General features: G+C 33.3%; 2 protein-coding genes across 2 annotated transcripts; both read right to left on the bottom strand.

Moving 5' to 3' along the window:
• Positions 1–778: 778 nt before the first annotated feature.
• Positions 779–3561, bottom strand: LOC111403206. The gene is made up of 4 exons (XM_023031619.1): positions 3370–3561; positions 2979–3077; positions 2764–2848; positions 779–918 (listed from the first exon to the last, which is right to left on the bottom strand). The coding sequence occupies exons 1-4, from the start codon at positions 3457–3459 to the stop codon at positions 794–796; spliced, it is 399 nt and encodes a 132-aa protein (XP_022887387.1). The 5' UTR covers positions 3460–3561; the 3' UTR covers positions 779–793.
• Positions 3562–5944: 2383 nt separating this feature from the next.
• On the bottom strand, positions 5945–15248 carry LOC111403205. The gene is made up of 10 exons (XM_023031618.1): positions 15023–15248; positions 14632–14730; positions 14417–14501; positions 12502–12571; positions 9325–9385; positions 9180–9233; positions 8094–8250; positions 7916–8006; positions 7230–7339; positions 5945–6127 (listed from the first exon to the last, which is right to left on the bottom strand). Exons 1-10 carry the CDS (start codon positions 15110–15112, stop codon positions 6024–6026), a joined length of 921 nt encoding a protein of 306 aa, XP_022887386.1. The 5' UTR covers positions 15113–15248; the 3' UTR covers positions 5945–6023.
• Between the last annotated feature and the right edge of the window lie 594 nt (positions 15249–15842).

Raw genomic sequence — 15842 nt, 5'->3', positions numbered from 1 at the left:
GTAACTCATTCGAAAGATGCTTTCTTATCTTACACCTACGCATTCACTATTCACATACAACAGAATTGTCAAGATGCTTGTCAAGTGCAATGTGCATAGCACCAGTGGAACCTTGAGTGGCCTACTGCAAATTTCACAATAACCTCCAATCAAGTGGCAGAAAATTGTCTTGGGTTCTTTTAAAGCTATACCTACTACCGATATACTAAATCTTCGTACATGCTTCACTTTATCTTTCTTCCACCTTTCAGATATGGAACCTATGAAACACAAACAACATACTCTCCTTGATATCTGTCCCATGTTAATATTATTATTATTATTATGACCGTAGATGTTCGGGCCAGTTTACGCACACCTTGACTAATCCTACGGGAGTTTGAAGTTTACAGCCGGATACTCACCTCAGTGGCTTTGAGAGGACTCGAATCCCATGTCAATATAAGAAAACAAAAATTATGTGAGACAATGGGGAGAGGAGACAAAAAGAATCATAAGTCCAAAACCCTTTGAGAGTCCAGTAGAGATAATATTTTTAACTGATAGCCATCTTTGTTTTTTCCTGGGGCTTGAAGATACACTTAATCATGAAAATTAAGAAAAATATGTTTGCATAAAAATCTTTAGATATAGGAATGGGACACATTATCGATTTGTTGAGCATAAGAAAAAGAACACATATATTGGTGATATGCAGCCAATAATTACATCTGGCAGAAAATGGACCAAACTCCATCCCTCAATCTGAAACTATAAGAGCACATATACCCTTTTGCAACACAAACAGGCAGAATCACTGCAAACTCGTGATATAAATAACTTGAAAATATAATAGCACAAAACAGTACCTGTGATCCCCGAGCTTCGGACGTGTGCTAGCTAGAGAACCAGAGAAACCCACGCCAAGAGCTGGGTAACCTGCAAGGAACAATTGAATTGAAAACTAAGTATTAACTCATCCAAAAATGAATAAATAGATCCAGAAATAGCAAAGTCAATGCATTGCTGATCCCCAGTACTAAATCTCCCACCCAAAAGAGAGATAATCAAAATTAAACGCATAAACTCAAAAAATAAATTCAAATTAAAACGATCGTAGTTAGCAATGTAGAGAATCTAAACTCACTGGAATTCTTTAATGCTGGTACCGACTGATATGTTAGAATTAAAGGGAAACAAAGTCTTTTAAGAACATCATCAAATAGCAATAAGCAATTCAAAACTTTCAAATTTTATAAAACATTAATGAACTTTGTGGTTCATGAGATGTGTAAAATTTTCTTGCTCTCTGAAAATGTAATGTTGTGTTGGTTCAACTGGTGTCTCTAAGTATCATGTAAATGATATCAGAATCATCGCATGGGCAGGAACTCTATTGGTGCAAATAAGCACTTCTACTTTAGAACAATACTCACGAGTTGCAACTTACAAGCCACGGTATCAAATCACAAATAGCAGTTCAACATAAAAAGTCTTTTGAATTTAAATCATTTAGAGCAAACTCCTGAATTCATTTAAAAATTTAATGGTAGCATAAACAAACCCGAAACCGTCACAAACCACTGATCTAGGCAGAAATCAGAAAGTTTTGGAAAAAATGAAATATAACATGGGTTGAAACCAGGTTGTATTTGAAGAGAACAGTACATGCAGATTAGTTTACTGTTGACTGCAAGTACCTGATATCTCAGAATTTGGAAACGAGGAAAATAATTTAGCACGCTGTGATAGAATTTGGAAGCAGAATCTTTCAAAGTGACTGTGATCACTATAAATTGTTCTCTAGATCTTGAGTAGTCCCTAAGTATCAATTGAACAAGCATTACTTGAGCTAATGTTAACTGCACCAGACCATTTGTCCCGAGATAAATACGTATTTGCATTTTGCTATCTTCTAGTATTTCCCCCTCCCTCCCTCCCTCCATATCAAACAAGAGAAGGAAAATGTTTACTTTTAGATACCCAGGATATTTAATTAAAAAATGGAAGAAACATGCGCATTCTGGAAACGTGAATTATGGCTTCACTCAGATATACATGCATTAAGAAGTGATAACACAACAGATAACTAAAAGGGGGTTTTTTTTTTCGTTTCAAAATGGGTCAGTTATGGGATTTCAACATGGCCACCAATTTAAAATCCGCATCTGACCATCAGAAAGTTTATTGGCTAATCAAGTTTGAGTACCGAATATAGATTGAATAAAAATTTCACTTTGTCCTTGGCAGCACAATAGAGTTTTGAAACTAGAACTCTTTGAGCATAAATCTAAACTTGACAGGACTGGTTTCTAATTCTGATTTCAAAGATCCAACTTGCACACTGCAAAATGCAATCTTATCGATGTTAGAGGAGAAAATTACTCCAGTTCAGATCATGAGAAGGACGTCTTGTATTGCGGTTATAGAATTAGAATCCTAAAAATCATAAATCGTTATCAAATGGTTATAAATAGGACTTGGACGATCTTTAATTCCTAATATTTAATTTGGTTACAATGAGTCTATCAATTTATTATTTTGTTTCAAGCACGTCTTAACAAAGTTAAGACATAATAATGTGTTGGAATAATTTAACAACAAACACCACATTTCCAAACAAAAGTACAAGTAAAAAGAGAAAGAAAGATGAAATACACCGTCTTTAAAATCCAAAACTCATATTAAAAAAATAGTCAAAATAATTTGTAGATGATTTGTTACAGACACAAGATTGAAAACAAAGATAAGAAGTTCAAATTATTATTCGATCGGGAAAAGAACCTGGTTGGGAAAGCTTTAGAGCTCTATTATAAGCCAACAATGCCATGTCCTCTGCAGTTTGCCTGCTAGCGAATTTAGCAGGAACCTTTGAAAAACACAACAATAAAATAATATAGAATCCATTTTCACTTTAAAGCAGGGCACAATAATTGTTTTTAACGTAAACGCGAAACAACTTCAAACAAACGAGAAAGAAAAGAAGGAAAAAAACTGACCTTGCCTAGCAATTGGATCATGGACATTCTAGAATAAGGCACCACAGCTTCCAAAACTGTGTTTGAGGCTCCTGGTACAGACATTAACCACCCAAGGGCCTGCCCATTTTCCAAAGTCACTTCAATCAGACATTCATCAGACAATTGATGTGTAATACAAGTTAGTTATAATACTAGACAGTATTACAAAATAAAATCTGAGAGCCCTGTCCGATACTCCATTGGACTCCAGTGGAATTTGAAATTAAGATATTTTGATACTAAATATTTCAAAACGCGTTGCACAAGGATCTATAAAACAATTGATAAAATTTGATTCCTCGACTCAATTACCGAACATTTACTATATTCGTGTGGATATATCTGTATGTAAATGTGTACGTGAAGGTACCTGAGAGGCTCCGCCGGAGAGATAGACAACGGCTTGAGTGGGACTGGAGTGTATGCCTTCTACCACGGCTCGCACGCAAGAGTCCATCATGCTCACTCTTCCTGGTTCAGTTTCTTCTTAGTAAGACCCTTGATTTTATTTCATCCACACACAGTCGTTTCGACTCTATGGGTGTTTTTGGTACTTGAGAGATTAGAGTTGACTTCTGCATCCAAAATTCGCTGTCCAAGGTTACCGTATGTGATATATGGCTTGGATTAAAATTTGATTTTAATCTAAATTAAAATCAAATAATTAATATTATTAATCACATTTTTTATCTTGTAACTTTTCAATTACACAGTTCAAAAAATCATATCACAATTTATTAAAAATCTAATTTTAATTTTCACCAAACACCCTCTATATCTATTTTTAAGCACAAGTGGTAGTTAGAATGAATCATTGAATGGACAACAAGTTCAATAGCCAATTTTAAATATCAGATCTCAACTCGAGAAATTGATTGCAAAGGAACCTCTCCCCCTTTTGCAGCGGAATAGAAAGTTAGCTCTTTTTGGGTTTCATTATAATGAAATGAATACCTTTTTTGATGTAGATCAAAATCAGATTTTCAGTAGATTTTGATAAAAATTGAAGAAATGTGTGATTAAAAAATTATCAATTCCATAAAATATATGATTAAAATAAATTGTTAGTTCAACTTAGAATTTTTATCGACTTTGAATGTCCATCAAATAGGAGAAGAGGTACAACATTATTTACAAAGTCCATGTTTGTCCTTAATTTTTTAAAATTTATTATTTTTTCAAATTCATTTTCAACCTAACATTTCATGAACCCGCAATTTTTATCAACTTTTTAATCACACGATGAATTAACTTTTATTAAAATTAACTAAAAATTTAATTTTAGCAAAATTAATGAATAATAATGTGTGATTAAAACTAATATTTAACTTTAATTTCAACTTATAAAATGAATTTTAATGAAACCCAAACGAGCACTCATATTATTCTTGATGTTTAAAATTTAGATTTCTAAAATGTCCATTTATAATTACTTCTTTACCAAAAAGTAAAATATTAATTTTTTTTTAATTTACAGTAAAATAGATAAGACTAAATTTAATTTATGCAACCAAAAATTCTCTAATCATGTAAAATTAAGTTCTCAAATGAGCTGACCATCCTTTACGCAATCAATTGCATTGCCACCATATTGTCAATATGGATCCCCCATAGAGTTATTCCCAACACAGCACATGTGTGGTGCCTTTTTTTTTTTTTTTGTACCTTTGAAAAGAATCAATGATAATATTTCAAGTGAAATTATATAATAATTTTGTGAAAACTCGTCTGTACCTATAGCAAAACTCTCGCCCATAACTAATATTATCTAGCACTGGTTAGTCCAAGTCTCTGTCATTGTGGGATCTACTGTTTACTATTAGTAATTAATTGTAAATTTAAAATTTTTATTTTTACTATCATATAGATTGTTGTTAAAAATTTCTATCGCTAGATATACATTAATATAAACTTTGCGCCTGTAGATCGAATTTTCAAAGAATTTAACATTAAACATTTTTTCTTCTATTCAAAAGAACTATATTTTTTAGTAACGACGTAAAACTGCATTTTCCTGCAACATATCAAGTTTCCAAATGGAAAAAAAAAAAAAAAAAAGGAAACTAATTTAGTTTACTTCTGCAATTTGTAAAATTATAATACTTTTGTTTTGTTAAAATGTAAAAGAATATTATCGATGGTACGTATAATATTTTGCTCATGTCTTGCAACTAAAAATTTCGGACATTGGATACCAACTTACTTCGCCCATTTTTTGATTTGGTAAAAGTGATTTTTTCTTTTAGAATCTATGATTAGTAGTAGAATTTTTTTTTTTTTTTAATTTAGATGCAAAACTGTTTTATTGAAGGAACGTCTTAACTGAAAATTAATTTGAAGAAAAATAAATTTTAAAGAATGAAACTCGAGCAAGGTATAAAGAAGGGATGGGACAATACTAGATTTTTATGAGATTTAGTGAACATCTTTATTCCACTTTTTTTGTTGCTTTTGTTGAACATTGAAAGTTTAAACGCTCCCGTTATTCATAATCAAACCGAATTCAGCATAGAATAAGAATTAAGATTTTTTCAAATATATTATTCCTTGTCCCTTGGCATTATATAATGGAGAATTTATCGTTCATCAACGTCAATTAAAGTTCGAAATTCCAACACGAAAAAGGCAGGAATCAGAACAGATGCGTAGTCCCCGGATGGAAAGTAGATATTATTAAAAATAACTTGGACTCGTCACCCCTTTATATATTGAAACAGTCCCGCCTCAACCCCCCAACAAAACAAGAAATATATATAAATTCATAAATTAAAGCCCTCTACAAACAGACGGATGAAAAACAATTCATGAAGTCGACTCGAAAAAAGGAGTATCTTCATAAAAGACTTGTTTGGCATAGATTCTTCTAAAATCATTGTCCTCCAAATTATTTTAACATCCATTTATCGATTACATATTCTTCAATAAAAAAATCATTTTTTAGTCTTGCTGCAGTGTCTGCACCAATTACAAAAGCACTACCAGGGAAAAGTTCTGCTTTCTTGTAGAAGTATGGTTGGTTGGAAATTATGACAGTCTTCCCTGCGCTTGAAACACTGTAATCATTAAAATCTCACTCGAATCACTCTGAAGAAGGTTTGAGAGTAAAGACAATGGGGCTCCATGTTTTTCTGCCAAAGAGAATCAAATTCAAAAGCTCAAAACCATCTAAATCATGAATCATCAAAAGCAACAAATGTATAACGGCATAACCACCACCAAGGCACCACCTTCCCAGCATTGAAAATTTTGAAAGAAAATGACAGAAAGTAAAGGAGAGAGAAAAGGGCAGGAACCCATAAACAGAGAACTTTATATAACTCATCGTTTAACACAAACCAATTATCTCACAATCTTGCAATTATAATTAATGCGACACAAAGCCCTTCTACCAAATGGACCTACAACATGAAAAATCAATCATTTTTTCACATTTTAAGTAACTAGTTATCATATAAAAATTATCATTTTTTGTTAACATGTTAAAAAACAAGGTGAATCAAGATACTCGTTAAATTTATAATAATTTGTGAAAGGACCACGCTGCTGGGAAATCATGACTTTCTCCGTAAAGTTTACAATTGAAACCATCAAAAGCTCAGCAGCACCCAGAACAAAGCTTAATACCGAAATTCCTATATAAGAATGACCACCTTTCTTCTTATTCCAGGTAAAAATCAATAATAAAAATAGCAAAACAGATACTCAAATCACAGAAGAAAGGAAAATGACCCATAGAAAGCACCCAGGCAAACATACAGACAGAAAGAAAAGATAAATAAATAAATAATAATAATTTATTAAATGGCCCTGAGAGCAAATTAATGCAGATAAAGCTCTAATATTCCAACATTAAAAAATCTGATTCAGGTAATAGAAGAGATATAAGCAACTTGATGCATAGAGAATCAAATCTGAGGCATACCACTATAAGGAGCAACTTGATGCATAGAGAATCAATTCCGAGACATTCTACCAGTATGAGAAGCAAGCCTCAAGACTTATAAAGATGATTTCCAACATTGAAACATCAAGAAAAAAAAATGAAGTAGGATTATCTTTCGTTTATAATAGAGCCCATTCAAAGGGGTAAAGGGCAAGGATTATTAAATTGAATACAAACTAGTCCAGAGTTTTGTTCAACCACGAGGAAAACCATGTATGGAAGCAACAAAGCTATATTCAAAATATCATATACTTTGCAAATTGTCAAGGATACAAATCTAGTCTCACCAACTTTTTCAAATTGCATAACGCGTTCTTTAATTTGCGACACCGTTAACGGAGGTTTATCTGCATTCACTGCTGACAATTCAAAGCACGGGTATCCATCACCAAGAATGCTGCATTGAACAAATGCAGAACTTCAGCGATCGCAGAAGCATCTCAACAGCACAAGTAGAATATTTACGAGTTTAGAACGAAAGCTTTACGATTAAAGCAATTACTCATATGCTACAAAAATTCTCTTTTCCATTTAAAATTAGAATACTTTTACTGAAATCACACTTTATACACTAAACAATTGAATTATATAAATTGAATAAAAATGCACATAGAGAAAGTACTGATACTGTACAAACGGAAACACATTAATGACTTGGATATGAAATAATCATATTCTTATAGACTATAAAGACCAAGGGAAAATGAGCTTCCAGCAGCATGTCACAAGCTAATGATAAATATAGAGTTGACAAAACTATGACGGGGCTCAAGACTAAATTAAAGGTAAGGACAGAATCCTTAGAACCTGAACTTTTTAAAGATAAGTGGGGGGAGTAATAAATAGACTAACATAAACATTTTGAATAAATGCAGAAAATTAATCCACATCACATTACGCAAGGGAACACAATGATTTCTCAATCAGGATTCCGGTCATCAAATTTAAAGCTTTTAGGAACAGATGCATGTACCTCACAGCAACTTCCAAGAGCTTTAAGTGACCATCATGCAAGGGATTAAATGAACCCGATAGGATAACCTTCCTTTCTGCCTCTAACATATCTACATAACGTTCCCTCCACAATTAACAATTAAAAGAACGTGAAGTGTCATTTAAAAGTGGGAAGCTTGTGTATGGATAAACCATACCACTTGAAAAGGGATAAATCTTGCAGCAAATTTGACCATTAATAAGTTGCTCAAACTCTTGGTCTTCTTCAAATCGCATTTCAAAGTCATCAGAAGCTTCCTGATCTGTTAACTCCGAAACAAAAGTTGCTGGAACCTTGCAAGCATATGCTATTGCCTATAAAAATATCAAGGTAATGCTACATTTTACCAAGACAATGGTTGTTCCAAAAAGGTACTAATTACTAAACTTTATATTTGAAGATATTTTGTAAAATCAAGGATGTTCACATTAGAAAAACGAAACAGTAAGCAGACAAGCAAAGATCTTATGCCATACACTGGTCTCATAGCCAACTCACCATAGCAAGTGCAGGAACAGACTACTATCCAGATTTACTGGAAATATTTTACAGAAATTTTGCAATGAGATTACTAGCGTAGGCACAAAAGAAAAACATATTTTTACCTCTTTGCCTCTATTTGATAAGAATTTATAAATGGTTTATTTATAAATAAATAGAAATTGGTGTTTGATAAGTAGATAGTACTTGTTGGTACATTTGAATGTATGGTTGAAAATGAAGTTTGACCATCTACAAATAATTTATTAATTTTGCCAAATGGAAGCTTTGATAGAATTGCATCAATGTTAACTTAAGTCAATAACAATTAAAATTAATTGTCACACTGAAACCGTGATGATGGAAGTCCTTCGTCTCATCAAACTCCTCAAAACTCAAACTATTGCTCCCCCTTGAATTTCAAGGGATTACTTATAAAAACTAAATGGAATACAGAAAATAGGACTTATAGCAACCATGCTCATTCTAAATAAAAATTTACAGAATCCTAAATTCACTTTTCCTATAACCAGACTAACAAATCTTGCCTATGTTTGGGAAACCTAAAAAATAACTTATAATTTACTTTTCAATGTCAAACTTTAACTTTAACCCCACATTTCGTAGGAGTCACAACTACTATCTACTTATCCACCTCTCATTTCTATCATATCATAATTTTAGTAACTTCTAATTTATCAGGGCAACATGGTGATATTTTCTACAACAATTAGACACATGAGGTACAAAGTTTATAGCAAACCTTCAATAAGAACTGACTAGAAACTGTGTCTTCTTGTTCACGGGTTCGCAAGCCCTGAATTATTGCAATTATGTAGAGAAATCTCAGTATTTCTCTATAACCCAAGCCACGTGCTAAAGAAATAGAAAGAATACTACAAAAATACCTTTGACAGTGTAACAGTAGATACCCAAAGCCGGTCAGATGTCCTAGTTGACACATGAAACCTGAACGTGATGCATGAATAAAGCCCATTAGTATGGAAAATAAAAAGTCAATGCATTCATAATAAAGAAGTAGATAAAATTCGATTAACCAATTTAGAGCATGAAGTACATTGAGTATGTGATGAGGACATTATCAATTTTTATTTATTTCTAGTTGAACTTTATTTTGTTTTGTGGACTTTATTTTTGTTTTGGACTCTTATTTGTGTAACTGGGCTTGTATTGGCCCAAGCCCAATCTCGTTACGATTTGTTTTTACTATTTAAACCTAGTTTGCCATGTAATTTAGTTAGTTGATGAATGAATAAACTTTTGGTGGCTTGTGGCGAAATTCCTCTTCCTACTTTCTTCTTCTTCTTCTGTTGAATCGTCTTCTTCCTCATTCTCCCTCTTAATTCCATCTTCTTTATAGATTTGTTTTCTTTCTCCATTCATTTTCCTGTTGGTGCTGCATCAAATTTGGTATTAGAGCTGAAATTTGGGTAAAGTTTCATCTACAATCCAAAACCTTCTTCACATTCTCTTCCCAAAAAACTTGTAGAGCAGCACAAACGAAATAATTTATTTCGAGGCCGTAGTTATCATTTTTTTTTTTCAATTTTCTTTTTTAGTTTAAAAAAAAGGGGAGCGATAAAATGTTACTGTTCATCAGAAAAAAGGTCAGTTTTAGTATTTTGTGAGAAAAAAAATTGTTATTATCAAGAGTCATTTTGTTCTAATCTGCTCAAATTTCGTAAGATGTTGTTCCAATGTCTACCCTCTTATCTAGATAATATTCTAATCCAAGTTTTATAATTGTAATTCAACTCAAATTCCATTCAGTCCATCAACCCCCAAATCTAATTAGTCTACAGCCCAATTCTCATTATACTTCATCCTAAGTCCAAAACCTAGCACAATTCTCCCAACCGACTTACTTCCAGCCCAACCCTATTATATACCTACACACACATACAAGACCAAGCCCTCATCTCCATTATAAAACAAACAGCCCAAAGGTATTGTGCCTCTTATTCCCGATATCTCTCAGTCAAATGTTGTGTGTCATACTCTTATTCAACCCAAAGATACAAATGATTTGTGTAATCATGCCCTTTTCAAGGGAAATCTTGGAAATTGGGATTTGATCCTCCCAACAGTGCAAATTACATATAATGATTTTGTGAATCGATCTATAAGCACGAGTCCCTTTGAAGTTAGTCATGGTTATGAACCTAGGAAAACTTTAGACCTTATTCCCATGTCCCCACATGCTAATGTGTCTTTATCAGTTGAGGTAATCGTATCACATCTTCATAACTTGAATATTGAGATCAATAAACAACTTGAAGCAAGTAATACATTATGTAAACTTCAAACTGATTTGCATAAGCGAAGTTTTGAATTTAATATTGAGAATTATGTTATATTGCAAGCCTATAGTGCTCGTCCTTTTAAGATTTTAAAGCATGTTGGTCCAAATACATATGTCATTTATCTCTCATCACATTTTGGCTATCACTCTACTCTAAATATTGAGGACTTTATTACTTACAAACACGATTTTACTTCCTTTGATAATCCATTTCTACTTAGCTTTGTAGGTCCCCAACTTGACTATGTTGATATTTCTACTTCAATACCATCTATCACATCACACACAGATAAAATTGATTTTATTTTAGATGAACGTGTTGTATTGACCAATGATGGCGCAAGATTCAGTATTTCCTTGTTTGTTAAGTCATTCCACCTGATTTGAATAGTACATGGATTCCAAGAGAGAGGTGCCAACTAATATGGATCAAGCTGGTTTTGGAGTTCGATACTTGGTTCGTTAGAAAGATCGTCCTCCTTAGCATGACTTGAAGCATTTGGAGTATCAAATTGACTGCAACCTACAGTGATCTATCAACTTGACAGGATCGAGTTTTTTTCCCATCCCGAGAGAGTTGAGGAGAACATCATCTATTTTTACTTATTTCTAGTTGGACTTTATTTCTGTTTTGGACTCTTATTTATGTAATTGGGCTTGTATTGGTCCAAGCCCAGTCTCGTTAGGGTTTGTTTTTACTATTTAAACCTAATTTGCCATGTAATTTAGTTAGTTGATGAATGAATAAACTTTTGGTGGCTTGTGGCGTAATTCGTCTTCCTACTTTCTTCTTCTTTTGTTGAATCTTCTTCTTCCCCATTCTCGCTCTTAATTCCTCTTCTTTATAGATCTGTTTTCTTTCTCCATTAATTTTCCTGTTGGCGCTGCATTAGTATGTCAAAGATTATTACTATGTAACTCATTCGAAAGATGCTTTCTTATCTTACACCTACGCATTCACTATTCACATACAACAGAATTGTCAAGATGCTTGTCAAGTGCAATGTGCATAGCACCAGTGGAACCTTGAGTGGCCTACTGCAAATTTCACAATAACCTCCAATCAAGTGGCAGAAAATTGTCTTGGGTTCTTTTAAAGCTATACCTACTACCGATATACTAAATCTTCGTACATGCTTCACTTTATCTTTCTTCCACCTTTCAGATATGGAACCTATGAAACACAAACAACATACTCTCCTTGATATCTGTCCCATGTTAATATTATTATTGTTATTATGACCGTAGATGTTCGGGCCAGTTTACGCACACCTTGACTAATCCTACGGGAGTTTGAAGTTTACAGCCGGATACTCACCTCAGTGGCTTTGAGAGGACTCGAATCCCATGTCAATATAAGAAAACAAAAATTATGTGAGACAATGGGGAGAGGAGACAAAAAGAATCATAAGTCCAAAACCCTTTGAGAGTCCAGTAGAGATAATATTTTTAACTGATAGCCATCTTTGTTTTTTCCTGGGGCTTGAAGATACACTTAATCGTGAAAATTAAGAAAAATATGTTTGCATAAAAATCTTTAGATATAGGAATGGGACACATTATCGATTTGTTGAGCATAAGAAAAAGAACACATATATTGGTGATATGCAGCCAATAATTACATCTGGCAGAAAATGGACCAAACTCCATCCCTCAATCTGAAACTATAAGAGCACATATACCCTTTTGCAACACAAACAGGCAGAATCACTGCAAACTCGTGATATAAATAACTTGAAAATATAATAGCACAAAACAGTACCTGTGATCCCCGAGCTTCGGACGTGTGCTAGCTAGAGAACCAGAGAAACCCACGCCAAGAGCTGGGTAACCTGCAAGGAACAATTGAATTGAAAACTAAGTATTAACTCATCCAAAAATGAATAAATAGATCCAGAAATAGCAAAGTCAATGCATTGCTGATCCCCAGTACTAAATCTCCCACCCAAAAGAGAGATAATCAAAATTAAACGCATAAACTCAAAAAATAAATTCAAATTAAAACGATCGTAGTTAGCAATGTAGAGAATCTAAACTCACTGGAATTCTTTAATGCTAGTACCGACTGATATGTTAGAATTAAAGGGAAACAAAGTCTTTTAAGAACATCATCAAATAGCAATAAGCAATTCAAAACTTTCAAATTTTATAAAACATTAATGAACTTTGTGGTTCATGAGATGTGTAAAATTTTCTTGCTCTCTGAAAATGTAATGTTGTGTTGGTTCAACTGGTGTCTCTAAGTATCATGTAAATGATATCAGAATCATCGCATGGGCAGGAACTCTATTGGTGCAAATAAGCACTTCTACTTTAGAACAATACTCACGAGTTGCAACTTACAAGCCACGGTATCAAATCACAAATAGCAGTTCAACATAAAAAGTCTTTTGAATTTAAATCATTTAGAGCAAACTCCTGAATTCATTTAAAAATTTAATGGTAGCATAAACAAACCCGAAACCGTCACAAACCACTGATCTAGGCAGAAATCAGAAAGTTTTGGAAAAAATGAAATATAACATGGGTTGAAACCAGGTTGTATTTGAAGAGAACAGTACATGCAGATTAGTTTACTGTTGACTGCAAGTACCTGATATCTCAGAATTTGGAAACGAGGAAAATAATTTAGCACGCTGTGATAGAATTTGGAAGCAGAATCTTTCAAAGTGACTGTGATCACTATAAATTGTTCTCTAGATCTTGAGTAGTCCCTAAGTATCAATTGAACAAGCATTACTTGAGCTAATGTTAACTGCACCAGACCATTTGTCCCGAGATAAATACGTATTTGCATTTTGCTATCTTCTAGTATTTCCCCCTCCCTCCCTCCCTCCATATCAAACAAGAGAAGGAAAATGTTTACTTTTAGATACCCAGGATATTTAATTAAAAAATGGAAGAAACATGCGCATTCTGGAAACGTGAATTATGGCTTCACTCAGATATACATGCATTAAGAAGTGATAACACAACAGATAACTAAAAGGGGGTTTTTTTTTTCGTTTCAAAATGGGTCAGTTATGGGATTTCAACATGGCCACCAATTTAAAATCCGCATCTGACCATCAGAAAGTTTATTGGCTAATCAAGTTTGAGTACCGAATATAGATTGAATAAAAATTTCACTTTGTCCTTGGCAGCACAATAGAGTTTTGAAACTAGAACTCTTTGAGCATAAATCTAAACTTGACAGGACTGGTTTCTAATTCTGATTTCAAAGATCCAACTTGCACACTGCAAAATGCAATCTTATCGATGTTAGAGGAGAAAATTACTCCAGTTCAGATCATGAGAAGGACGTCTTGGATTGCGGTTATAGAATTAGAATCCTAAAAATCATAAATCGTTATCAAATGGTTATAAATAGGACTTGGACGATCTTTAATTCCTAATATTTAATTTGGTTACAATGAGTCTATCAATTTATTATTTTGTTTCAAGCACGTCTTAACAAAGTTAAGACATAATAATGTGTTGGAAATATTTAACAACAAACACCACATTTCCAAACAAAAGTACAAGTAAAAAGAGAAAGAAAGATGAAATACACCGTCTTTAAAATCCAAAACTCATATTAAAAAAATAGTCAAAATAATTTGTAGATGATTTGTTACAGACACAAGATTGAAAACAAAGATAAGAAGTTCAAATTATTATTCGATCGGGAAAAGAACCTGGTTGGGAAAGCTTTAGAGCTCTATTATAAGCCAACAATGCCATGTCCTCTGCAGTTTGCCTGCTAGCGAATTTAGCAGGAACCTTTGAAAAACACAACAATAAAATAATATAGAATCCATTTTCACTTTAAAGCAGGGCACAATAATTGTTTTTAACGTAAACGCGAAACAACTTCAAACAAACGAGAAAGAAAAGAAGGAAAAAAACTGACCTTGCCTAGCAATTGGATCATGGACATTCTAGAATAAGGCACCACAGCTTCCAAAACTGTGTTTGAGGCTCCTGGTACAGACATTAACCACCCAAGGGCCTGCCCATTTTCCAAAGTCACTTCAATCAGACATTCATCAGACAATTGATGTGTAATACAAGTTAGTTATAATACTAGACAGTATTACAAAATAAAATCTGAGAGCCCTGTCCGATACTCCATTGGACTCCAGTGGAATTTGAAATTAAGATATTTTGATACTAAATATTTCAAAACGCGTTGCACAAGGATCTATAAAACAATTGATAAAATTTGATTCCTCGACTCAATTACCGAACATTTACTATATTCATGTGGATATATCTGTATGTAAATGTGTACGTGAAGGTACCTGAGAGGCTCCGCCGGAGAGATAGACAACGGCTTGAGTGGGACTGGAGTGTATGCCTTCTACCACGGCTCGCACACAAGAGTCCATCATGCTCACTCTTCCTGGTTCAGTTTCTTCTTAGTAAGACCCTTGATTTTATTTCATCCACACGCAGTCGTTTCGACTCTATGGGTGTTTTTGGTACTTGAGAGATTAGAGTTGACTTCTGCATCTAAAATTCGCTGTCCAAGGTTACCGCCTGGGATGTATTCTTTCATATATCATCCCATCAGTTGTTTGGTTTGGAATCTAAATCAAAATCAAATAATTAACATTATTAATTACATTTTTTATGGATCTCGTAACTTTTCAACTACACAATTCAAAAAATCCTATCACGATCTATTAAAAATCTAATTTTAATTTTCACCAAACACCTTCTATATCTATTTTTAAGCACAAGTGGTAGTTAGAATGAATCATTGAATGGACAACAAGTTCAACAGCCAATTTTAAATAACAGATCTCAACTCGAGAAATTGATTGCAAAGGAACCTCTCCCCCTTTTGCAGCGGAATAGAAAGTTAGCTCTTTTTGGATTTCATTATAATGAAATGAATCCCTTATTTGATGTAGATTAAAATTAGATTTTCAGTAGATTTTGATAAAAATTGAAGAAATGTGTGATTGAAAAATTATCAATCCCATAAAATATATGACTAAAATAAATTGTTACTTCAACTTAGAATTTTTATCGACTTTGAATGTCCATCAAATAGGAGAAGAGGTACAACATTATTTACAAAGTCCATGTTTGCCTTAATTTTCTAAAATTTATTAT

This window comes from Olea europaea, chromosome 11 (assembly GCF_002742605.1).
Source record: "Olea europaea var. sylvestris chromosome 11, O_europaea_v1, whole genome shotgun sequence".
Taxonomy (NCBI): Eukaryota; Viridiplantae; Streptophyta; class Magnoliopsida; order Lamiales; family Oleaceae; genus Olea; species Olea europaea.
Note: the sequence above shows the minus strand (reverse complement) of the source record. Positions and strands in the feature narration are given on the sequence as shown.

Coding starts and splice junctions, on each gene's coding strand:
- LOC111403205 (XM_023031618.1), bottom strand. CDS start 15,112: ATGATGGACTCTTGTGTGCGAGCCGTGGTAGAAGGCATACACTCCAGT. Junction 8,007..8,093: donor GATTTATCCCTTTTCAAGTG/GTATGGTTTATC, acceptor AACGTTATGTAG/ATATGTTAGAGGCAGAAAGG. Junction 6,128..7,229: donor TATGCAATTTGAAAAAGTTG/GTGAGACTAGAT, acceptor TCTCTTTGGCAG/AAAAACATGGAGCCCCATTG.
- LOC111403206 (XM_023031619.1), bottom strand. CDS start 3,459: ATGATGGACTCTTGCGTGCGAGCCGTGGTAGAAGGCATACACTCCAGT. Junction 3,078..3,369: donor TCTCCGGCGGAGCCTCTCAG/GTACCTTCACGT, acceptor GAAAATGGGCAG/GCCCTTGGGTGGTTAATGTC. Junction 2,849..2,978: donor TGATCCAATTGCTAGGCAAG/GTCAGTTTTTTT, acceptor TGTTTTTCAAAG/GTTCCTGCTAAATTCGCTAG.